This window comes from Cuculus canorus, chromosome 2 (assembly GCF_017976375.1).
Source record: "Cuculus canorus isolate bCucCan1 chromosome 2, bCucCan1.pri, whole genome shotgun sequence".
Lineage (NCBI taxonomy): Eukaryota > Metazoa > Chordata > Aves > Cuculiformes > Cuculidae > Cuculus > Cuculus canorus.
The window spans coordinates 75,896,817-75,924,184 of NC_071402.1; the positions used below are offsets into that span (position 1 = coordinate 75,896,817).

At 37.2% G+C, this 27,368-nt stretch overlaps 1 protein-coding gene across 6 annotated transcripts in view; it reads right to left on the reverse strand.

Moving 5' to 3' along the window:
• SEMA5A (semaphorin 5A) overlaps nt 1-27,368 on the reverse strand; it is a 331,622-nt gene that overhangs the window by 141,080 nt on the left and 163,174 nt on the right. For all 6 annotated transcript variants that reach the window (XM_054059836.1, XM_054059835.1, XM_054059837.1 and 3 more), the window contains 3 exons: nt 14,713-14,775; nt 6,252-6,350; nt 5,314-5,527 (listed from right to left, as the gene is read on the reverse strand). In XM_054059836.1, coding sequence (XP_053915811.1) covers nt 5,314-5,527; nt 6,252-6,350; nt 14,713-14,775 — 376 coding nt within the window. The remainder of the gene's footprint in view (nt 1-5,313; nt 5,528-6,251; nt 6,351-14,712; nt 14,776-27,368) is intronic.

Consider the following 27,368-nt stretch of genomic DNA (forward strand, 5'->3'; position numbering starts at 1 on the left):
TTTTCCTATAAACATCTTGAAACTAATATATAACTTGTAGTCATCTTACTTATACCTATACTCAGGAGCTGAATTGTAAAATGTTAAGTCCTGGTATAAAACTTGAAGAAATGAAGAAATCATTGTTTATTAACAGCTGTTTTTCGTCTGTGCTTCATAATAATCTAGGACATATGTTTAAAATCTAGTCTGTCATAGTATAGATGGCTACCAGTCTATTTTGACTAGTTCTTTTGCAATGTCTCAGCTCTCCATGATTTCTTTTATATTCTTTTCCTTTTACTAAAATGAAGATTTTACAGGTATTGAAGAACAATGATTGCAAAATACATTAAAATTGTTTATGCCAGACATTTTTTCCAATCTTCCCTTATATTGCTAATAGATTTTATAATACAATTCAGTATAACCATAAAAGTGGATACATTCATTAGATATTACATTTTAGTCAAGTACTCTGGTAAATTCTGAAATGCAATTAGGTCTTTTCTGGAAAATATTTTTCAAATATGGTATTACAAAATTCCTTTGCTTATTTGTTGTTTATTTCAAGTAATTCACCTAGATTATCTTAGGTGGCATAATATTTTGCAATTTATTATATCATTTTGCTGATGCAAATTTGCCAGCGACAAACTTAGTGACAGAAACCATTCTCTAGTCTGATCTAATACCTACTCAAGTCCTTGAGAGTCCCATCTGGAATTCAGTGTATTTTCCATCATCTATTTTCACAGGATAGACACCTTGCATAGCAGTATATTGAGGGAGGATCGAAGATAAAAAATATAGAAGACTACCTGAATTCACTCAGAACCTCTAGATATTTGGGCTACAGGGATCTATTAAAAGATACAGAAATTTGGATGGTTACTTGAAACACTGAATTCAGAATTCCACATACACAAGAACAACAACAAAAAAAAAAAAACCAAACAAAAAAAATCCCAAAAAAAACCCCAAAACCCCAAACCAGCTTTCTTTAAGCAGATTTTGGCATTAGAGAAGGGAGGTCAGGGGACACACCTGCATCTCACATCAACTTACTGCTCGCCCACTTTGCCCTTGCCATCTAGGAGAAGATGTACAGATTGGATACTAAAACCAGCACATTTACATTTTTTTCACGGGTAGCAGGTCCAGTGAAAAAGCCTAAGGATGGGTTTCAAAATCAGCAAGTATTCACTCAATCCTCTCATCCAGATCGTTGATAAAGATATTAAACAGAACCGGCCACAACATGGAGCACTGGGGAACACCTTACAAATGACCTTTGTAAGAATACTGCTTTTACTGTTATTTGTGATGGTTGAAAGTACCTGCTCTAGATTAATGAGCTTTTGATTAAGCAAAATGTTTTTAAGAAAGTTCTTCTCAGAAGAACTACTTTAAAAGTATCGAATAAACAAACAGGGCAGCAAGAGGAAAAGCAATAATATTATGTCTATCAGCAGAGCAGAACAATCCAAGCATTCCTATGCTCTTCTCAGCTCAAAAGGCTTCTAAATTGTACAACATTTTATTTTATTCTGTTTTGGGGCTACATCTGATATAAGATTACATTTTAATCATCTCTGGTCTGCCCAGTGATTAAGTGTCTTGAAATTGAGAACAAAGTTTTCGTTTAACATGTTTCAATTGCGACTAACGTTGTATGTCTATTACAAATTATTTCAAGCTAGCTGGAGACTCAAGCAATTGTAAGTAAAGTCATTTGATAAATTATGAAAACAAACATCTCAGTGTTACTTCATGTGGTGAAACAGAAAGGGGTTGACTGGGATTTCAATGTTTTCTTTAATCTGTTTTGCCTTTTTTTGGCTAACTAAAATAAACAGACATTATAGACTAAGGTAAAATTTCTCTCTGAGGCATCAGATCAAATATTTACTGATCTGAGGAGGTGAACTGAAAGCAGAAATACCTTTACTAGTGGTAAACCTTGAACTACAAAAGTTGTTTCTAAGTCTACACAGTGAAGACTTCCTCACCAACCTGGACCCACTGCAGGTGTGGACTACAAAGATAACTATTCCGTTTACCTCTGCCCTCTAGGGCAAATGATGGACAATTCTGCCCCTGCTGCACTTTGTAGATCAATTCTAAAGCAAAGTCTAACTAGAAGCACACTGTAACAGTCAACTCTTGGTATGATTTAAACTCTGTTACACTGAGAGCTTAAAGACACTCAAAAAACCAGCATGCCAGCTGTAAATCACAGTGTACTTTTTTTCTTAATGAAAGATTTAATTTTTTGCTACCATTTAATAATGTCCAAAGTAGACTGCTAAGATAGACTATTCTTTTTATGAACTATTACAAAGGTAAATTTTAAACGTTCTAGCAACATGCTGCTTTTTATTGACTCAAGCAGTTGGCTGAAGCTCAAGGTCTTGCTGATTGCTTTGGTCAGGATAAGAAATTAATGGAAGAGCTGTCTGCTTTAAACATAATCCTCAATGTGTACTATAGTACCTGAAATCATTTCTCTCAAGCACAGAAGTACTTGAACACAGACTCAGAAAGGAGAGTAGATAGCAGAACAACACAGCTTACAGAGTAAGCTACTGGTATGCAGACTTTCTACCTTCTTCAGTTGCTTCTGCATGTAGATATTCACGTGAGTAACTTCAAGCATTGCATTGCTTTTTTCTTTACGTGGGGAAAAGGAAAGCCAAAACATGACATCACGAGAATTAGAGGTAGGTTCTCTGCTTCACATTTTCAGGTTTACTGTCCTGCAGCCAGCTAGGTCGTTGGAAGGGGAGAGCACTGGTTTGCAGCAGTTGTTAGCTTACCTGGGTGATCATGTTCTCTTTGATTGAGCACAGCAATGGAGCTACAAAGTACTGACAATACTGGCAAGAAAGGTGAGGATAACACAGGATCTGCCTCTTCGCTCTCATCTGATAATTCTTTGTGAGGAACCTAACCTATAGGACTGTTGAACTATAATGAACACTTAGGTCATAGCACTAAGGTCCTTCAATGGCATCTCCTCATGGAGACAAGCAGAATCTCTGAATGTCGTCAAAAACCTGCTCACTTTATTGGGATAAATTTTTTCTCCACCACTGAAGACGACTCATCCCTATCACATAACACATTGGCTCCATTTTTCCCTCTCACACTGTGATTACAGACCTCCTGATGATTAAGGTTAGGATCAAGGTTTCTTCTGTGATGGAGTCTCAGAGCTTCCCATGTCAACTGCAAGTTACAGTGAACATCAGCAGCATATCGCCTAGGCATATGGACACATCCCTTTGGCATGACTGATGGCAGCGAAAACACCTGAATTCACTGAGAAGTGTACTAGCCATTAAATGAATGTCTTTACTGCATGGCTATAACACATTGAACAAGATAATCAGCTGCATTTCAGAGTACTGCTATCACCCCCAGTGATAGTCTGAGTTGGTCCAATGTGAGTTGTGGAGCAGAAAATCTAAGTGAGATAAAACATTGCACCTCGGAGGAAACGTGGGTGTAAAAGAAAAACTTACTTTAAACACATTTGTGCATGTGCATGCACACCTAAACAAAAGCTGATTTCCTTTTAATAGTCAGCTACTGCTACTGAACAGATTTTGACCAGGATGCTTCCATTCCAGTTGATGGCTTACTTTTCGTGAAGGATTATCTTTGTTACTTTCTCACTGAAAGGAACAAAATGTTCACTTCCATCCAAGCACTGAAATACTAATACAGTTTCTTGGCATTAGGTCACATATGAGCAGGTAAATTGGCGTAAAAGCAGATGAATCCCCAACTTTTAGCTACCTCAGAAGACATTCCCCCTTCCTTGCATGGAGGTAACTGGGCTGCTTTCCGCCTTTTATTGGATTTGCTTGAAATGGCCCGAATTACAAAACTCATCTTGTTCTTCCTCCCCAAAGATAAAAGCCACGCTTTTCTGACAACTTAATGATTAACAGTTTTGAGGCAGAACAATGAGCTCTAATGGAGAATGCATAGGTGCAGCTGAAGCTTTAAGTAGACTAAATGTAAATGCAAAGAATCTGATTAATTGGGGGTGGTGGTGGTGGAATCTAGCGTGCCCTATGTCACATAAATATCCAGATAAAATGAACATTCAGTGTGAATAATTTGCTCCCTATGGCAGAAGCACCCAGGTGTGGCATAGCAATTAGTTCCAATATCATGGTCTGTGTGGACAAAAGGTGCCTGAGCAGGGATATCTACACAACGTGATGATTTTTCCTCTCATATTTCTTTTGTTAAAATTCTATTATGTTCCATATAGTTTGGTTTTGTTTTGTTAATTGATATTCTAAAATCAGCTGACCTTCAGAGAAGGTTACAAATTTCTCCAAGCTACCTCTCATGGCTTCTTTGTAAAAGGAAAATACACCAAGCAAATACACACAATTCAGCATTCAGATTACATGAAAATTGGAATATGAAAAATAAAGTCTGTCACTTGCAGCTGACCTAATGTTCTGAAGCAAGAAGGATTCATATTTGTCCTTAATTTCAAATATGAGAATAATCCCATCATAACATGAAATGCATTGTGGGAATAGTAATTATTGTATCACATAACGTGTTATGGAAATTTGTTTTTCCTCTACTGAGACAAGCATGGGCAAATTATAATACACATAATTTCACATTTTATGTTAAATAGTTTTAATTTTAGAAGAATCTGCTTCCATTTTGATTTGCATAAAATGGCAACTGACCTGGATACATCTCAGGAACACTCATCTAGTTACAGCTTCTCCCAGCTGGAAATATCTTATGATAAACATCCATGACACAGGAGTCATTGCTACAGCATGACCATACGATGTGTTTGCAGACTAGTTCCTAGCCTTTAGCTATAATAAGCATCAAAAACATCAGTCTGCCACCTAAGCAGCTTGAAAGCTTGACTTTTTCTGCTTGTCAGGGCTGGAACCTGCAGAGAAAGCCAGGAGAATTGTGCATTCCAAACTGTTTTTTTTCCTGCCTTAGGATTTTGAAGGACTTAACATAAGAACGCTGAAGCCAAGCTATTGCTCTTGCCTGACTCAGCATTGCCATATAAGTGCACCCGAGAGATATAGTACAGCTCATCCCTACGCCTGCAAACGTGACTTAAGTATCTAAGTGCACATCTACACACTGCAGCTACATTAATTAAATGGCACAACACTTATACTTGTAAAATAAAAAAAATATGCAAAATAATTTTAAAAAGAGATAATAATCTAAAAATATTTAAATACTCAGAATGAAATTTCAAGAACGTAAATATGGACAATATGGGCTACACAGAGATGCGTCTCATCGTCCATCAGCACTCACCGTTCAGCCACTTGGAGTTGTACTGAGCAGTGCGGAGAGGAGGAAGGGCCCCTAGACTGCGATAAATAGCAGGATCTCTTCCTGGGAAATCCATGGCTGTAGCAGCATATAATTCCCCACTGGAAGTGAGAAGAGCAGTGGAGTTGTGTTGCGGACTGTAAGGACAACGAGCCATGCCATTTATTTGATCATGTATCTCTGTCAAGTTACTTAACTGTAAAAGAGAGAGAAAAAGGGATTAAAATGACCTGAAAATTATGCCAAGCTGAATCAATCAAAGCAAAATCCTATCATAAACACCAGTTATCTGTTTTGGTATTGTTCAGCAGTAATAAACTGACTTTGTCATCAATCTGAAACTTTCTTACATAGAAAATTTTACTGTAATGTTTGATCTCACTTTTAGTGCTTTGGGATGCAAAACATGCAAGTCAATCATTAGCCACCATGCCTAAAATGTTTTATGCTAGAAGTGACTCAAAAATTACCTTTATACAAACTGTTATTATGAAAAAGAAAAACAGATTGGATTGTCAGAATCAACTAAGGAATTCACTGTAGCAAGTGGTCAGACAACAATAATAATATATACGTATACATAGCATGCAGTTACCCAACCACATTTTATAACTAAATCAGTTCATGTCAATCAAACCTGACAGAGTGGCAGAAGTCATAGAAATGCATAAGGTTCATGAAAATTTGCATGTAGGAGGATCTGAGCTGTTGGTAGCAATACTCTCTCCCACAGCTAAGGAAAAGAGACCATCAGTTAACCCTCCTCTTTGGCCTGCCACCAGCTAAATCAGCTTTTATACATCAGTTCACCCATCAGTACATATATAGCTGGAACTGAACCACAACAGTATGCTCTGTCTCTTAATCTCCTAGCTCGTAACAGGGACTTGAGTTTGTGGGACGAAACATTTAACTCATACCGTCCGATTGGTGCAGATAGGAGTGAACGCGTTCGTTCCACAGGTAAAGAGGTGGTTGCCTCCAACAAGAAGCACTCGAATGTAGTTCTGGCATTCCTCCTGCCATGCAGAAAAGAAACAATATATTCAGTGACAGAGGGGACTAATTACGATTTTCTTTCCATGGTTATGTGTCCACACTTTAAAATTTAGGGGAACAAGTCTTAAGCATGTCCAACATGTTAGCAATCATGATATATATAGATTTCTTACGTACAACTCATGATCCATCAATGTTTGTGAGAATTTCTTAGTAGCATAATAAACCTCTTCAGTACTGAAGACTCTTCTAGGGGTACACTTCAAAGGTTTAGCTAAACTTTGAAGTGACAGATGCTGATTTAAATAATATACTACTGTCTCAAGAGGTCAGATGTTGTTTTCAAAGACAGATTAGGCTAAGGGAGGAAATTGTGAGCAAAACAAAAGAAAGAACAGGTTGTCAGTAAATGAGTATGTTGAAACTAGTATAAGTAAAATTCCTGGAATGTTCATATGCAGATTTGTCACTACTAGTCTCATAATTTCCACAATCTGTTTTATTAAAAGCATCTGCATTACTGTTACTTTGAAGTTTCTCAAAAAATTTCACTGCCTCAATACAACGATTCACAATCCTGAGAAATAATTTTATGTCTTTTATCCCATTAGGATGTGTGAAGGCTTTATGATGTTCATTTCTCTCATTTCTGAAGCTAGAAACCCACAGCAATTTCTACTGTCTATTCAGGCAGAAAGGTTTCTTCTACAACACTAAAAATCTCCCAGAACTGTATGTAGGAAGGATTCAAAACTCCCTCTGCAAAAAATCAATGTCTAATAATATTCAACATTGATCAATAAATCTCTCTAATAAAATAAACAAAATCAACAATATGTTTGGAGAAAATAAAGTTCCCTGGAACCTTCCATTGGATTGCTCTCCAGTATTAATTCAAAAGACAGTCTCACGTAAAGCACTAAAAAAAATCCTTGTGAACATCATAGAATTATAGAATTATAGAATAGTTAGGGTTGGAAGGAACCTTAAAGATCATCTAGTTTCAAACCCCCTGCCACAGGCAGGGACATCCCACTATATATAACATGGCTTTGAACACCTCCAGGGATGAGGCATCCACAGCTTCCCCAGGCAACCTTTTCCAGTGTCTCACCACTTTCATGATGAAGAAATTCTTCCTAATGTCTAGTCTAAATCTGCCCCTCTCCAGTTCACACCAGTTCCTCCTCATCCTATCACCAGAAGCCTTTAAGAATAGTCCCTCTCCTTTCCTGTACGCCCCTTTCAGGTCCTGGAAGTTTGCTATGAGATCTTCTGAGAGCTTTCTCTTCTCCAGGCTGAACAAGCCAAACAGCTCCATATCCTTTTTATATTGAGGATTCCAGAACTGGACACAGTATTCCAGATGAGGTCTCACAAGAGAGGAATAGAGGGGCAGAATCACCTCCTTTGCCCTGCTGGCCACGCTTCTTTTGATGCAGCCCAGGACATGGATGGTTGGCCTTCCGGGCTGCAAGATCACGTTGCCAGCTTATGTCGAGCTTCTCATTGACCAGCATCCCCCAAGTCCTCCTCTGCAGGGCTGCTCTCAATCACATCATCCCCCATCGTGTACTGAAAACAGGAATTGCACCAACCCAGGTGTAGGACCTTGCACTTGGCCTCGTTGAACCTCATGATTTTCTCAGAGGCCCACTTCTCCAGCCTGTCCAGGTCCCTCTGGATGACATCCCATCCTTTCGGTGTGGCAACTACATCACTGAGCTTGGTGTCATCCGCAAACTTGCTAAGGGTGCACTCAATCTTGTTGTCAATATCATTGATAAGATATTAAACAGCACTGGGCCCAGTATGGACCCCTGAGGGACACCCTTTGTCATGGATCTCCACCTGCACTTTGGGCCATTGACCACTAGTCTTTGTATATGACCACCCAAATAGTTTCTTATCCACTGTACTGTCCACCCATCAAATCCATATCTCTCCAATGCAGAGAGAAGGATGTTAAGGGGGACTGTGTAAAAGGCCTTACAGAAGTCTAGATGGATCACATCTGTCAGTTTACCCGTGTCCACTGCTGCGGTTACCCCATCATAGAAAGCCATTAAGTTGGTCATACGGTACTTGACCCTGATGAAGCCATGCTGGCTGCCATTAATCACCTCCATGTCCTCTATGTGCTTTAGCATAGCTTCTAGGAGGGTCTGTTCCATGATCTTCCCAGGCACAGAGGTGAGGCTGACAGGTCAGTAGTTCTCAGGGTCATCTTTTCTACCCTTTTTAAAAATGGGCATAGTGTTACCCTTCTTCCAGTCACCAGGGACTTCTCCTGACTGCCATGACTTTTCAAATATCATGGAGAGTGGCTTGGCAACCACATCTGCCAATTCTCTCAGGACTCTGGGATGCATCTCATCAGGTCCCATAGACTTATATATTTTCAGGTTCCTGAGGTGGTCACAAATCTGATCCTTCTCTACTGTGGGAGGGGGTTTACCCCCCTGGTCAGCATCTTGCTGTCCCATGACCCAGGAGGGGTGAGGAGAGCGGTTATCGGTGAAGACTGAGGCAAAAAATTGTTAAGTACCTCAGCCTTCTCTTCATCTGTTGATACATGATCCCTATTTCCAACCATCAGTGGGAGTAGGTTCTCTCTGACCTTCCTCTTTTGATTGATGTACCTGTAAAAGCCCTTCTTGTTGGTCTTTACTTCCCTTGCCAAGTTCAGCTCCAGCTATGCCTTGGCCTTCCTGACTTCATCCCTACACAACCGGGCAGCAACTCTATACACGTCTCAGGTTTGCTGTCCCTGCTTGCACTGCTTGTGCAGTTCCTGCTTCTTTTTTTAGTTTAAAGAGGAGTTCTCTACTCAGCCATGCCAGTCTCTTCCCTTTCCTGCCTGATCTTCTACATACGGGGACCGAGCGCTCTTGCGCCCTGTGGAAAGCTTCCTTAAATATTTTTCAGCTCTGCTCCGTTCTCTTGTCTTAGAGGACCATGTCCCAGGGGGGCCTACCGAGTAACTCCTTGAAGAGCTGCAAGTCTGCTTTCCTGAAATTTAATGTCCTGACTGTAGTCCTCACCTGTCCCATATCCCTCTGGACCTTGAACTCCACCACTGCACGATCACTACAGCCCAGGCTGCCTCCGATCATAATGTCACTGATGAGTTTGCTTGTATTGGTGACCATAAGGTCCAGTATTGCATCTAATATCACTATGTAATTCAAACAGATATTAAGTAAAATCATGTAAGTAAATTCATGCAATAGTAGTGCTGCAGAAGTCCCACTATCTGGCTTACATTTATATTAAATGTATTGCTTGTTTATCTTGAAAATAGACTGTCATCCTGGAAGACAAAAAATGTAATCCTGAAGAAAATGAACAGCCACAAAATAGGCTGCGACGTAAGTTGGGAAAAATACTTTAAAGATCTCCAAGAAAACTCTCAGAATTTATCTTCTATATCTTTCCTCACAAAAAAATAAAATAAAACAACCCATAAAATCTCAGATAAAAACTGCCTCCTTGAAAAAAATACCTCTCAAAACCACATTTGCATTAATCTCTCATAAAAATGCAGCCTTTAAGTGTTTCTCTTTGAGGTTTTAAAGGTGCCAAGCATCTTAGAAATAAGATATGATTTTTCATCGAGTAAAAATAAAATATCTTTAACTTACTAACACTGAAATCTTAATAGTGTTTCAACCAAACAGAAGCTAATATGCAACCATATGGCCAAATTTGGTGGAGCAACAAGGCTTTTCAAAAGTAATTATTTCACTTTTCACCACCAACACAAAAAAAAAAGACACAAAAAATTGAAGGCAATTCCTCATTTTTTTTTTTTGTGGGGAGGGTGCTCAAGGAAGTTCACAGAATATAATACAGTAATTTAGTCTTATCACTGTTTTTGTTCAGTCCTTTGCAGCCAGCCGTGGAATGTAAGTGTAGGAAAAATAAGTGGGTAGTAACATTACAACGCATCCAACCTCTCCTCTTCATATTCCAGAGCTCCCTGAAACATTACTATTGCTAAATTACTTGCACACTGATCACCCACTCATTCTATTCAAAAGTAATGTTCATATTTTAAACTCTGACATTCCTGGGATTCGCAAGATTCTTTTTTTTTAATGTTTCTAAGTCCTGTGCCAACTTGACAACAACCCATACTGCAACAGTGCAAACGAGATATATCAATTTTTTGTGAAGTAGATTGTCCAACAAAATCAAAACTGAACTAATAGCTTTTGTAATTGGCTATTTTCTTCATATGACAACCCCACAATGATACAAAACAAATTAAAAATAGTCATGAATAAAACAATCATACCCAAAACCACACTGAAAACCAACTCTATTATTTGGTAATTTGAATTATCCACAGTGTCACTTTTCTTGCTCCAGAGTCAAGCTCAGGTGTACTCATTCACTTTTTAGACATGCAAAAAAGACATGTTTGTTGTAGAAGTCATGATGGTGAGTGCAAACCACTTCTAAGCCTAAGAATTTTTTAGTTCAGAGAGTGGTGGTAGGTTTGATAGCCATCTTTTATGTAGTCTTATTCTCCAGTTCTTCTTGACCTCTAAGCCATCTACATTTCCTATTCTCCTATAAAAATATCTATGACAGAAAGAAATTAATTTAGCAAACACTTCCTACTCATATATCAGGATATCTGAAATTGAATACAACTATTAGAAACAAAGCAGCAGCCAAGGAGGCTAGTTTGCTACTTAAACTTAAGACCAACTTGATAGTTTAAGGACAACCTTGTTACATATGGCTATCAGTTTGCAGCAATGTTTATTGTACAGGCTAACATTTTAAACACATCTGTGTTTAGATTTTTAATACTTTTATTGAAGGTTCAAGTACTAAAACACACAGCTATTAGGATCTTAAGTTAGCAAGGGATAGGAGACCTTACTTCAGTTACATATATTTTTATTTAATCTCTCTTGGTTTATTGTGTTTTTACCATGTGTATTTATATTTTTCCTTTCCAACAGTAACTATCACAAGTGCCAGCATGAATAGCGAAATCTACTCTCTTAACCATGTGTGGTGTTTTAGACTTCTAAATGTTAACTCATGCTGGCCACAAGGCCATAATTTTCTCTGCCTCACTCCTGGAGTCACTAGTCATTTTAAGCAACAGCTTAAACTGGCGGATAAATGTCTAAAGTCTCAGAAGCGAATGTCAGCCTTCAAAAGTCCAGTGCACCCTGCACTGTCCAACATGACAGATGTCCCTAAATATTTTCCCTTTCAGGTCTCTTCCCTTGTTGGCTCCTGAAGCATGAACTTCGCAATAACAACTACTTTTTAGCAGTTAGAGGCAACAACTCTTTGCAGCTTCCTTCTCAAGAACAGAATAAAAGAGTTGTATTTAACTGACCATTAACCCAAAACCACTAGAGTTCCTTCAGGGTTCAAAGCTGGCTTCTGCTTTCAGGGCACTCCATTAGCAAACTGACTTTTAGTTTTGCCACCTGAACTCACTGCCCCCACACTGCTTTGTGGTCAGCAGAGCTTCAAAAGAAATCAGCATTTGAATGAATAATTTACCCACAGCCATCCTTGTAATCCTGATCTCTCCTTCACCACAGTCTGGATTGGCCCTGTGTATTTTGTCTCTGACCTTTCCTGTCCCTTCCCTATAGTCACACGTCTGCCCTGAAATCTGAATTTGCCCTGAGAAATGCTACAGGAATGAAACCCCCATCAACTCTCCAGTTTAGACAGGATCTATTTATACATCAATAAGCAAGGTCCTTTGAATAAGAGAAACTGGAATTGTGTCTCCTGGGGATTTACTCTGAAGAGGGACAATTTACTGTAGTAGTGAAGTGAATTCCTCCTGGTCTGATAATTGCCATTTTTTCCAAGGAGGGGCTTTTGTGGTTTTATTAGGAAGAGGAGCATGCCACAGATCAGGTGTTCTCCTCATGTGCATGCCTAATTCCTCCTTATACAGAGAGTATAACAACCTTGTTCTAGTCGCGGCAATAAAAGGCAAACATCCTTTCTCTGCTCATAAATTTATCCTTTCTTTTGAACCTCGATCACGGCAGTGAAGCCAAAAAGGCATAAGAACTTAAAGTCATTTCAGCTGGGTAGTTTGCCTCAGTCAGTATCTCTGCATTCTCCAGCAACTCCCACGTAAAGCTTTCAGGCCACTTAAAAAAACAACCAACCAACCAACCAAACACCCAACCCTATGACAGCAATAAGAAAATAACTATTTCCTCCCAGGACTACAGCTAAATGTAATTAAATGTAAGGATTGTCATTCTTTTCTAGATTGTGAAGGTGGAACAAGACCATGGATACAAATGAAACACTAAATAATTATGTATTATCAATATTAAGAAACCATCTCAGAGGTCATTATTGCAATAGTATATGAAATATTTTACAGTGACAGTGTAACTTCAAATCGCTAGCTCCTTAAGAGGGTATGATGAGCATGAATGAAAATCTGCACATAGATGTTACACAAAAGTCCATTCTTAAGTACATTTCAGCAGTGTTGAGTATTTTTCCTAGCAAAATTGAATTGAATGTGGATTTTACACCACAAACAGTACTGTCAACATAATATTCAAAAATATGCTACTATAGTCTCAAATGTATCATTACTTTTATCCATCATGTTAGATCACAGTCACTGCACTGTGACTTTCAGACAAGTGGAATGCTAGTCTCAGAGTTTTCAACTTTGAAAATCACTGTAAAAAAAGGCATGAATTTTCAGTTACACATTGCCTTCCTATCAGGACTGTTTCTACTGTATGTGCACTATGATCAATGTCATGTTCTACTGTCACTTGAGCATACTCTTTTACTTCAGAGCATTGCCATCTGAAAGCTAAGGATGAAGACTTGAGGGATATATCACGTGAAGAAGCATAAATCTTGTAGGGACAAATAACAAGTTACAAACCAAAACATTTCCTTAAAATACTAGGTCCCAAAAGTTCTTTCATATCTCTTCACATACTGCCAAGTAAGCATCTAGTAAACATTCTGATCTATAATCTAGTTCTGCCATTAAAGCTTTTACATACAACTTGAGTCACCAGAGTTTGTCTACATTAATTAAAAATCTTTAAGTGAAATCTAATCCATTTATTTTCTTTAGATATTAATACATTCTACATATCTAGTAAACTCTGCATTTTAACGCTAGTGACCAGTAACTCCTAAATGTATCACACACTGGGATGGAAAGAAAGGAAAGTGAAGACAAAGAATGCAACACCATTTTAATGTCTTTTACCAGAAGTGTAAACTCATTTCTACAGTGAAAGATGATCCTCCATGTAGACATTCGTTGTCTGTGCATGAAAATTCACACTGCATATTCACTACACTTGCTTTTTTTCCCCAGGTAATTCTGTCTTTTTTGTCTCCTCATGGTATAAACATGGCCTTGATTTTTCCCCTTTAATCTCAAATGTAAATGCATAGATTAATTTTACATTGGAATTTTCTTTTCCAGCATTTAGTAAAATAAGCAGGAAATGAACCGTTTAATGGGAAAAGTTAGAAAGTCAATGCTAGATGACTGTGCAAATGAGACTCCTCCTCTACTATATGGTAGAATCTTTTGGAATGTATTTTTGAAGCTTGGGTTTTTTTGAGTTTTGTACATCAATAATGGATACTGAACATGGGTCTTGAAAGTAAGTGTGCTCTTTCACAGTTATCGCTGTTGATGCATTTTCCCTATATGATTTAAATCAATTAACTTCAGTAATTAAACAGCATAATAAACATAAATTGCATGCAATTCTAACTGCTTTTATGATTAATTTGATCACTAGCTTCAGCTTAGGACAGCCACGAAAGAACACAGCATTGACACAGTTTCCATCTTAGCATTACACTTCTTTGCGCTGAAGAAATTGTACTTGGCTAGATAAGGAATTTGTTCTCAATACTAGAAATATATCAAGCCCCATGTCTAAAAAACTAGTGAATTTTGTAGTATTTTCTTTATAGTGCCAGTAGATATGAAATATAAAAGTTCCTAAAATTGCATCTAACACACAGGAAAATAAATTGAGGATTTTACAAAGTAATTACACAGTTATTCGGGATTTACAGCACTGGAAATGAAGTGAGAATACAGTTCATTACATATGACATGCTGTAGAGTCAAAACAGTAAATTGTTGGAAACTAAAATTCTTGATCATTTCAGAAAAGAATCACATGACTGTACCTCACCTCACACTCTATATTCTTTTTTATTCCTTCACTTATGCATCACCATCAGACTTCTTTCCTACAACTCCCTTCAGAAAAGGAACCAGTAAAAATGCATAAGGTAGAGATCCATGCACTGAACTATAGCTGTTATTAACATATAAATTTTATTAAAGCAGAACAGTTGCCTCATGCTTACCTTTGATTTGCCTTTACTGTAACAGGCTCTTTTTGTAGCTTCATCACATTGCCATTCCACTGCCTGCAACCAACAGGAATCAGTTAGAAATGCATTGAACACAGAAATATAAATCTCGGAGCTATCTAAGCCCATTCTTGAGATACATGCTGCAGGCATACTAATGATTAGCTGTGGGTAATTCTATCCCTAACCACTTTATAAGCTTTTTCTCCTCAGAAATGTTGTTTTGCTGTTGATGTTTTCTCAGTGTCTTAATCCAAAGTGAAGCTGGCCATCCCCACGATTCACTGCACCTACTGCTTCAGCAGAAATAATTACAGACACATGTGATGCTATTCAGTCACTTTTGTACAAGTCTTATTCAGGTAAACTGTTGGGAACAGAGAGAAATACCGAACTCTCCCCAGCAGAACTGAGCTGCTTCACCACAGCATCCAAGGCCAGCCCTGCTGACAGACCTTGAGCCACGGGAAAATGTACCCTGTTGTTGTTCTTGCAGTATTTCTCTCAAGAATCGAGTGAAAATTTTAGTTTCTCAAGGTATTACCGTAGCACTAATCACAAGCACTAAAATATCCGTTCAGAGAAAGGAGCAAAGGGTAGACACATACAAATCAACAGTGAAGCAGAGCACTGTGAAGCAGAAGCAATTTATCCTCATTTTGGAGCTCTGTCTGTGCTTCAACAGATTTGTGCCAGCACTGTAACACCTAGTCTGCATTACTACAATTTCACTGCATGAGTTAATTCCAATTATTTCCAATATTTAACATTCAACAGCTATGACTTACAAACTCTACTGTTCAGTGGAGCAGGTTGTATGCTTGTTGTTTAGGTGCCAATACATGCACATATTTGAATGCCTGTATAGGCTGTGAGTGCATTTTAAATCTTTCACCTTGACAAAGCACATCCACGTATCGCTTAGATAAAAATGCCACAAAGCACTTCTCATCTTACCACGAAGAACTGAGATTTCTAAACTAACCACTGCTGCTTAATTATTGAAACCACATTTTTTTTTAATTTTTATTTACCAGGAAATAATGACAAAGCATTAATTCAGATTTAATATAGGTCATTTTTTGTACCTATCTTTTAATTAATAGCAAGCAGACTCTATAATCGATAAAAATAACAGGGTGAAAGCCTATTTAAACTAAGAAAGGATATGCCTTCAGAATATACTACACAGTGCTCTTTGATTTGTGTTTCAACAAATCAAGAACAAGCTTTTTAATTTCAGGAAAAAAAAAAAAGACTTATAAAACCTAATGTCATTACTTCTCTTCCTCCACCCAAACCTTGCTGTTTACAGCACTTGCTTTTGCAGATGAATGACCACTGTGTATTGGGGAATATATTGAAAATTTCTAGAAAAATCCACTCATGAATGACTCTAGCATTTATAATAAACTGTATCTAGCAGCATGAAAGAAATCTCATATCGAGTTACATAAAAAAGCAGCAATGTGTTAGACAAAAAAGAAATAATGTCAACTTCTTAGCTCTGTAAGGGGAAAAGCTATTTACATCCGTAACAGAGATCATAATACAAAAGATCATTCTTGGAAGACCAACATAATTTCCTAATCAAACCATTAGGACACCTTGAAACTGTATGTTATATGGCACTAGATACAATCACCTGATACTGAATATGTTATCTCTAAGCAATACAAAAAAAAATCAAATGCCTTCAGAAACACAAGAGTTACAAGTAGGAGGTCAGAGCAGAAAGACTTAGTGGAATATGGGTGCTTAAAAGGAAGGTTTGAAGGAGTGTTCTTGCCAAAACTGAACTGAGAAGAATATGCCAAGCATAAAGAGCAGGAAGAAAGAAGACAGGAAGATTGGATTAGACATAAAATATTTATCAAACAATAATTTTTCAGTGACAAAATACCCAGCTTTCAATTGGCTTCAAGTCCACAGTACAAGAGTACTTTGAAGGAGAAGAATACAAAGTGCAAAAATTACAAAATGTCACAAATCAAGGAAATCAGGTACATTTCTCAAGCACTGAAAATTTTGGGAAAGAAAATCAACATACTTGGGAGACAAGATATTCAGAAGCCAAAAGTGATAGCTCCTCAAGTTTTCCTCAAAATCTGAGAAAAGTATGCAATGCATCTCTCCAAGCAGGTCATGGCTGGAGAATCTACGGACTCCAAGTGCATAATAATGAAAGTAAAATTAGTCTAAGTCAGGCAGAAGCTTTATTAACCCCGGTCATAATGAGAGAACGAGCTGAACTTGACCTAGCATAGTCCAATAGGGAAGTCACAGTTCACTTCTGAACACATACTGTTTTCTTCAGTTAAAAAAAAAAAAATACACAAACCATAGAGCTCCATATAGATTTGATATATAATCATACTGAACAGAAATACGGCTTTGGTGCATGCTTAATGCTAAGTTTGAACTCAGATTTCAAACTGAGAGCAGATGTCTTTTTATAAAAGTTCAGTTGTAAGTAACTGTATCAGTGCCTTAAACATATTCCCTTATTGTTTACATCAGTCCAGCCAGGGAATGGTTTCAAAATGTGAATTTTTCTGTGAAAGTATGTTGTAGCCTGCCTAATTATGTCTCAAGAAACATGTATGTTGAAATCCAAAAGATGAATTCAAAGAGACCATAAAGAAAGCGTCAGGATCATAGATGTAAAGAAAGAATGTAGCCACAAAGAAGTATACCAGCAAGACATTAGCAGTAAATTAGTAGCCACAGAGTTAGTGGTAGTTCTGATGGTTATCAGAAATTTTAAGGCGTACTCTGGTATAAGGACATCCTTTCCTCCAGCAAATACATAAAGCCATTTAAGAAAGATTTATGCCTCTCTGTACTTCAGAGGAACCATTTCCATGGAGTCATGATCCCTCATCCTTATAGCCATTATTGCTGGAGCTGTCTCACCAATAGGCTCCTGACAAATAGTCAGCTTCAGAGAATGATCATCTTCTGCAGGAAAAAATGGAGTAAAATATTAAAAAGGGACTTCCCTGTAAGACAGCTTTCCTTACAGCTCACGAAAAGCGAAAAGCTGATTTCTGGGAAATAAAGGCATTCTGATTAGGCTTTCACATGAAGTGATAGACCAGCAGCTCATACAAGATGTTCAACACTGTACAGACAACTTCACTGATTGGCTACAGTCACTGCAGTATCTGGCCACCAATTATCACATGAACAGCCAGTTCTCTTGGGAATAACATCTGTGTCTTCATTTGTTCAGAACCAACTTTTCCTCTTCATCCACAGTTAGAAAATGGCAGTTTCTTATAAAGTAAACACTGTGAAATATATGAAAATCAACATCCAACCATGTTTGGATTTTCCAGTGTTTGGAATTTAATAAGAACTGAGATCCCCTGATAGATATCTAATTTCATACTTAAACCAAGTAATATATGAAGCTTTATATGGGTTCAAGGAGCTGATGTCAATTTTATTTCAAATATACTTGGTCTTGAGTATATAAAATAGTGAGAGAGAAAATACATACCCTGCCAGTTCATGAAGTCATCAAAGTTTTAATTAGCTTACTTTACTGACTATGCAAATAAATAGTTGCTGAAAATTTGTCAGAATTAATATGATAAAATTAAAAGAAAAGATTAAGGATATTAGAGAAGAATTTAGATACTAAGACCTTCACAAATCTAGTATTGGGCTACTCTACTGACTTTAATGACACCAGATTCTGCCCAAGACTGAACTTTGACAAATGCCATCTACCTATACACCTGTGCAGTCTCCTCTTTGTTTTCTAAATGTCACAAAACATCTGTCTGGTTTATGTTTAACAGAGACAGGTTTTAGAGGAAAATGCAGTTCCGAATCTGGGACTTGGCAACTCAAAACCTGAGTGTCTTTGGAACTAGTTTTTTTAGTCCTGCTCCCAGAGACTTATTCAAAAAAACCCTGAACTGTTGCACTGTGACTTTCAAAGTTTTGAATGTTCCAATCTGGTGTTTTGAGACTTTTACAGTTTTTATGAACATTTGAAAATTGAATGCAGGATTGTGCTGAAGGGGTAAAACAACAAAATGATCTTGCATTACCACACTTGGCAGCCATTCAGCAGGTAGTAATGAGATTTCATAACATATTTTTAATGCACATTCTGAAATTATACTACGTATAGTAAATTTAATGTATTGAATAAATTACATGTGAATCCTTTAAGATTTAACATCTGTGTTAGAACACTGAGTTTTAAAGCGTTTTCTGCTTTTTGTCAAATAAGATTGATTTTAGTAGGCTCCAAGACATTTTGAAAGCAACATTTCATTTTATTTTTTACATATACTGTCTTAGAACTTTTAGGTGCTGATGAAAAAATGTCAGGATTCTCTTTATTTCAAGGAAAAGAAAGGTATTTCAATGTAATTTCATAGTCCTCAACCCCTGGGTTGAATAACAGGTTAAGTGGCAGAGTCCCCTGGTACCAGTGTGCCACAAAATGTTGGTTTGGACCTTAAGCACAGGCAAGCAGAAGTTTATTTTCCTGTACACCTGTTCGTTGCTGCTAGGAAGGAGGAGGCAGCACTAAAATTTGGGCCATCTTGTCCCATGCATAGATTGGACAGGGCCTTGGGCAGCCTTATCTAGTGGGACTTGTCCCTGCCTATTGCAGGGGGCATGGAACTAGATGATCTTTAAGGTCCTTTCCAACTCTAACTATTCTGTGATTCTATGATTCTATGCTAACTTTCTGTTCAAGGCAGCCATGCTGGTATGGGATGTGGGATTAAAGAAGTAGCCCAGCAATCATCCTTCCTTACCTTTCAGTCACAGACAGTCAAGGAAGGTATAACATTTTAAAAGACTTTGTGCAAACCAAAAACCATCCTGAAATAACTTCTGAGAGGCAAGCCAACTTGCTATATCTTGTCCCTGGGATGTCAAAGGCAGCTCTATTATAGATTCCCAATATGAGCTCACAAAAACAGGCTGACCCGAGAGATATGGTGGAGGATGAAATTTATAACACCTTCTAATCACACTGAATAACTGAGACTACAAAAAATGAAATCTTTTTTTTTTTTTTAAGTACTTATATAAGTTTGTACATAATATCTCATTAGGAACAAAATAACAATTTTACCATAATTTCCATTTGTATTTTTTTACTTATTTATTCAAATAGTTTTTCCATGAGGCTTTAGTGATGGCAAGCTTGATTCTCTTAATAGTAACACTCATCTATAGTTATAGAGAAAATACTACAGTGACTTTACAATAATTGTTATTTACAATAACAAAAATATCTTGAAAAGTTAGCCTAAAAATTGGCATCTTACAAGACAGAAAAGACACAATTGCTGAAGAAACTTTAACATATCTATTTTTCCACCAAATATGTGACCAAATCCAGGTAAGAAGATTTTAGATAGATGAAAGCAAAGACAAAGGAGAATGCTAGCAGAAGAAATGTAAGAGCCACCAATTTATACAGCTTGTCCTGTGAAAAGTCAGTGAAATAAACACTTCAACAGCAAGGACAGATAAACATGAGATTTTCTACATCCTTCTCATTAAATTAATTGACTGGAAAGGTGATTTCAGAAAAACAAGATTGGGTTTTCTTTTTTCGATTTAAGGATAACACATAGATATGTAAGGCATTTAGAAAAGTGGATGGGGCAAAATAGAACGTATAATAACACCACCACCATATTTCCAAAGAGCTGGCAATGGAGTTGATGGCAGCATGATTAACAGTTCACTCAAGGAAAGAAGAAACAAAGTAATTTCTATTTTGGATAAGTTTACTTCAAAATAATTTGATTTAATTTGACAAACACAGATAATGTGAGACACAAAACAGCAATATGGAACAGAATAAAATTAAAGAGGCACATAAATGAGCGTCATCAACTGTGGAGAAAAGCAAAAAAAGAATAGCAGACTGGGAAAAATTCTCATTAAATACAAAGAGCAGAAGAAGCTTATTAAAACAGGAAAACTTGAACCTTAGCTACTAGCAAAATCACTGGACTGTAGCTGCACTGTTAAATTATATAGAAATCAGGAGTGAAAAAGACAAACAGGAAAATCAAGGACTGAGGAGAGTGTCTGCTCAGGATATGAAAAACTGTTCAAGAGAACATCATGTACTCCAATTGCAACAGAAGGAGCAGTAGGAACAAGGAGGCCCATAACACAACTTTAAATTAAAATTTGGTCGTGAAGATTTGAGATAACAGTGAGCCTATGAAAAAGTGAAAATCTTAAGCGTTAGTTCATTTTTCTCTTTTTTTTTGACACAAGTGAATGGGCTGCAGTAATGTCAATGACACATGGAGCTTTTCACCTCCAGGTTATATGTTAAACATCATTCAAGTTTTTAATCAGTAGTGGTCAGTGATATCTTGGCAACCTAGAATTAGTTATGTGAAATGAGTGGGTCGTTTTTATCCAGTTTCTAAAAGACAAACTTTTAGATTGAAATGAGTCAAAATCGGCTGCTTTTACATAGAAAATAGAACAGCTGTCTAGGGGGAAATACATACTCCTATTACAGATGATGGTATTTACCTCATCCCACGTTGACAAGGAATCTTGGAAAAACAGTCACTGAAACAGTCTTCACCATCATATCAAAAAAACTCATTTCCAGCTTCTTCCCTTGTATTTCTTTCCCTGTTGACCTTGTATTTCAGCAGACATAGGACTATGTGAGAATCTATACTCAACCTTCAGACACAGATCCCTTAAGTGTTCAGAAAGTATCACCTAAATTTCAGTGACACGCAGAAATTTTAGTAACAATCTCACACAGGGAGCGCAATCAAATAAATTTATTTCTGAAGCAGCTGTGTGATATAGCCTAGTTTTAGAAACCCTTTAATTGCTACATTCGAAGAACAATCTTGCATTTTGGTATTTTTCTCCCAGAAGCTGAAAGGTCAGTGGAAGTAGCTATAAAAACAAAATAAATAAAACTTATTTAACAGGATGCCCAGTGTAACTGTTAATAAGACAGTTCTATGCAGCCATAGGGCTCTAATTTCTTTTTGCAGATATCTTCTGCCCTCCTCCATCAGATTACACTTTATTTACAATTTGTCCCCTGATGAGTATGTTATAGCTCTTAGCTTTTTAACGTTGGTTTATATTGTCTACTAGTATAGCATTATAAACAGAAAGTAACAAAAACTTTTTTATTATAGAATTACTTTTTCAAAATTCTCCTGTGCTTTTCTGCTGAAGTGGGTCCTTTGAAGTCAGTGTTCCAAATCCCAGAGCTTTTACTATAGCAAAACACTCCAAAATCAAAGAGAGCTTTGTCTAAGAAGAACAGAAGAAAGGCTAGAAATTGTACACATTCTCAACAGAAAACGGACTGCTTCTGCACAGTAGCTTACAATAGAAAATCCCCTTAGCATATGCCTGAAGTACTGAGGAACTTTAGAATCAGACCAAAGTCCATCCATTTATAGCTCTTACTTTCCTGTGAATAGTGAAATGGGCTCAAAACTTGGATCAGGCTATTCTGTATGTATTTCTACAAAGCCGCAAAGTCAGAAACCTCCAAAATCTCAAAATCAGTTTTCTATTTTAAGTGTAATGTATGTCAAACCAAAGAAGTCTCTCTATTCCTGAGAGAGAAAATAAAGGATAATCTTTATCTCTGTTAAAAAAGAACTTCACAGAAAAAACCCCACTGGATTTGTACCTGCCTTAAAGTGCAGGGAAATGTTTATTTTAAAACATTTTAATGGCATAAACATTTGCTTTGCGTTTCTCCACAATATTCGGTGTGGTGCACATTTAAGAAGCTTTTGGTAGTAATAGCAGCAAAAATGAAATTCACATATTTCAAGAAATAAGACTTGCTCTGCTTTTGAAAAATATTATGAGAATTTACTAGTGACTGAATCTGAATTTTTGCAGATTCTGTAACTTCTTACATTGGAGCTTTTAATCCATGGAAAACACCTACTGAAATATTTCATTGTCTACTGATATTGCCCAGTTCTTTTACCCAAGTTCAAGGATCTTACAAAATCTCAGAGAGAGCCTAAGACTCATGGTAAAGCTTACGTGTATAGTAATGTTTCTTTGACTCTGAAAACAGAATGAATACAAATCAAGAAGACTTTGGGGGAAAAAAGAGACTTAAAGAACAAAGAAGAGGGAACTTCTATTTAAAATGAATCTGCAAGGTAAGCAAGGCTATTGCCTTCTTAGGGAAGATATTTGAGGCCTAAACTCAAACAGAATCAAGTAAATCTTTCCTCTAATAACTTCTTGAGGTACACTTAAGCCTTGAATTTTCAACTGTTTCCCAGCACACAGATTTATAGTGCCTGGGACCTTCAAAAGGAGAATAAGGCTATAGGTAGTTACCTGCCAGATCAGGATCTGAGTCTATGTTAAAAGAAAGAGATTGGCTTTATAACACACAAAACTGTGCTACAAAAAGTGATTCTTGCTTGCTCTGTGTGGGAAAGGAAATTGAGTGATCCTCACTTACACAGAATCACAGAATCACAGAATCACAAGGTTGGAAAAGGACCCATTGGATCATCGAGTCCAACCGTTCCTAATACTCCCTAAACCATGTCCCTAAGTACTTCATCCACCCGTTCCTTAAACACCTCCAGGGAAGGCGACTCGACCACCTCCCTGGGCAGCCTGTTCCAGTATTAAAACCTGGAGAGAAGCATCCTTTTGGCCAGTACGTTAACTGTCACTGAGAACCTATATAAAAAATTCCTCAAGCAGAAGTGGAACTTCACATCAGTAACATAAGATAGGTCCTGTCTCACTGCCAGATCTTTTCAAGGACAATGCCCACATAACTTTTCTAATGGATTAAAACAATGCATACTTTCTAGCTGAGTTCTTAGAAATATCACTACGTATTTTCTGGCAACATTCATCCAGGCTATCATTACTCTGTGTTAATTGTGGTGCTTTCAATTTAGACACTTTTAATATTAATTCTAATCTGTGTGTTACCAGAGAAAGCAGAGGGAAAGCAGGACAGAAAGAAGAGTGTATATGTGTATTTAAAAACTACACTGGGATGTAGGCGGCCTGGCAGGCTGCCAGAAGCCCATCCAGTTGCTTTCTCATAAATTAATTTTCCTATCTATTAGACTAGAATAGTGAGAAACAAAGACAAATCTAAAACACTTCACCACCACTACCATTTTTTCACAAGATCAACTACATTCCTTCACTCCAGACTCCTCTTATCTCCTCAGCAGTGCAGGGGATTGGGAATGAGGGGTTGCAGTCAGCCCATAAGAGCTCCCCACTGTCCACACTTTTCCCTACTCCAAACAAAATTCATAGTTAGAGACTCTGTGTATTTAATCCAAAATGTTTTTGAAAGTTGCAGTTCTGTGAGAAAGCAGTTGCAGCTAATCCCACAAAATCTATGTTATATCAAGATGCAGCAGATAGGTTTTAATGCGAATGAAAGCAAGGACCAGTCACTCCACTGAGAAACAGAAGAAACAAAACATCCCAAAACTTGGAAGTTGTGCCACTGTATTGGAATTGTGGAATTATTACATGGGTGTATATCTTATAAAGATACATTATCTATACATATATCTAAATATTATATATTTTTTATTATGGAACTATTATATGTGTGTCATTTTTTTTGCTTTTGTTCTGCACTTGTTTTGGTATTAGTTTGCATGCTGTCCTCTTAAAATCACCTAAAATCCAATGCAAATATCTTCATTCGTGATGGTCTTTATTACAAGATAAATTGCTATTGCTATTATAATAACAACAATAACACTAACACCAATAATAGTAATATTAAAGCAAATTAGTAAATTATACAAGGGAAAAGCGTACTCCAAAATGAGACGGATACATGCTTCATTTTAAAGCACTGACTGTCCCCCTTACTGGTAGAACTAACTGCTAGAGCAGGAGAACACTCAAAGCACAGCTGTATTTATTAACAAAATATGAAAGCATCTAAATTAAAAGTAATGTAAAATAAAAGCTATCATACCAGTAAGAAAAATAGAAAGAAGACGACACAAGTCTTTAATCTTCACTAGTTTTCATCATCTTCTATTACTCCACCGTCCCAAATCCACTGCTAACAAACTGCTGCATTGGATTAATGTCAGTCAAGAGTTATTTTTGTATTTATCAGTTGAATTGCTTCCTCCTAAACATATGCATGAACTCCACCATAGTGGAATTAACTCACTAAATTAGCACATTTTAATTAAACAGTCCAGTAACCCATTAAATGCCTCCTAATGCTCACATGAGCAACTTTCAGTATACAGTAGTCATAGCATCAATAAATACAAACTTGTCTCAATACATAGATGAGTGATACATGTGCAATAAATGTTTCTAATCTTAATCTAAATTACATACAAAATCATGTTTGATGTTGGGATAGAAGAAAGTTATTTTCTAACATACTTCATTTTTCTTGTATAAATATAGATTTTCATGTCTTACTGTAAAAAGAATGCTAGCTTTCCAAATGCAAGAAGCGGAGCAGCGACCTCAAACATTTGGCTGTTTTTCCTGTTTTAATGAAGAGAGATTGGTATCTCAAGAATCCAGTGGGGATAATGCAGATGTGATGCAAAGCAGACTACAGATAAGAAATCTGACTTGGTAACAGTCTAAACATACTTAAAATGCATGCTTTCAAATCCCTCCCACTGTCCCCACCACAATAACATCTCTTATCAAAGTTTTGCCTATTTTAGAAGGTAGGTTCTCCACAAACACTAATCTGTTCAGATTAAACTCCAAATTGAAACACGCACTTGTATAAATTAAAATAATGGAACAAGCCAAAAATTTCAATGGGTTGGCAACTTCCTGCACATGTATTGTGTTGCACAGAGGGTGCAGAGGGAATTTCTTTGGTATCTCAGCACAAGTCTAAACAAAGTGAACTTCACTTCCCACATTACATGTTTCATGCATGTGCCTCAACTGAAACACAAGTACAAGCAGAACTGGATGAAGAGAGGGCACTAGGTAGTATAACAAGCAGAGTGCTAGTTATTACACACACAGTAAGTATGCTCTGTCTCTGAAAGGGAAAGTATCGCATTATCACAGATGATTGCGTGCCCCGGTGAGCAAATAGGGTAAGAGACTTTTTGGTCTTTTCTGTGAGAAATACAGATTGTAGTTGGGGAGATTCCTCAACTGCAGTTAGACAGAAAAGGTCACTGTGGACACTTAGACAGTGAAAGCACTGAACAATTGAAGAATTAGATAAAAAAGATATAGGCATTCGTTAAGATGACCTTCAGGGACACACCAAGAAAGTGCTATGCCCAAGAGATAAGTCTCCCATGATGTGGTAGCAAGTGACTGAGCAGGAGAGGAAAATGAGCCATTATTTGGTTTCCTCTCCCTATGCTAACGTATGGAAGCAGAGAAGCTAACTAAAACGAAGTGATGTATGATGGTGGTTTTATCATTAGGTATCACACAAAGAAATCTGAGACAAGTTTAGCAGGATCCACAAATTATGACTTACATAATCTTCAAAGTTACTTATGAAAAGAAAACTAGGATGAAAGGGGAAAGAGAAAAAGGAAATCCTCTCTCCAGTGGCCAGCTAGAAAGAGAAGTCATTGGGGTACATAGATGAGCATCCTCTCCAGTGCAACAGGTAGTTTCCTAAAACACATATTCTGAGGGATGTTAGGAGGTCAGAAAGTGCAGTGGCAATGGCAGGCTTTAGCTACCCTTAGAAAGTCTGGGTATGTATTACACTGAAGCCTGACAGCAAGAGTAAGTTTTCAGACACAAATTAAAGTTTACATGAAGTAAGTCAACATGAGGCCCAAGAGTGAAGAACTAGCTCCTGACTTTGTCCTGAGCAGCATATAGGAATAGCACAGTAATAGCAACCACAATCACTGCATCACTACAGAAGCAACTGAATACCCAAATCCACTACAGCATGCTCTGCTTCATAATAGGGAACTTCAGTATAAAGAAGCTTGATAAAAAGGAGCTAACCAAGTCAGCTGAGAGTTTTGCAGGCAGCATTCAAGCATACCTAGCTGGAGACAAAGGACAAAGGAAATCTCCCTATTAAAAAAGAAAGATACAAGTGAAAGGCAAAAAGTAAATTTGGAATAGATTAACAACAGGGCAGAAGTAGTTAATAAAAGGAAGAAAGCATCTTTCAGAAAACTAAAGCAGTATCAAAACGAAGAAAACAATAGAGCGAAGCTCTGGCAGGTTGAATTATAAAAGCCTAACACTGCAGACCAAAGAGAGCTTGAAGAACAATTTGTAAAAGCCATATATATTACTAAGAACTCTTTCTTCAAACACATTAAAAGCAGGAAGCTTGACAGTTCACAGAAGCAGTAACTGATCAAAGAAGTGATTAACACAAAGCCAAACCAGAAAAATATATTTCTCCATCTGCTCAAGTTCATTGTGGAAGTTCTCATCCTGGAATGGGTGGGGTTGGTCATCAAAAACGTTTGTCCCAAATCTAAGTGCTGTTATTATAGTATACAGATAAAATTAATAGCAACAGATTTTTAGAATGGCTATTTATGCAAGAATAATGAAGGAATTCTGAGGTGAAAGTGTTGAAGTATTAATCAGTGTAAGACCTTTAGCTTACAACTGCTTTGATACCTGAGGACTGGAAGATAGCA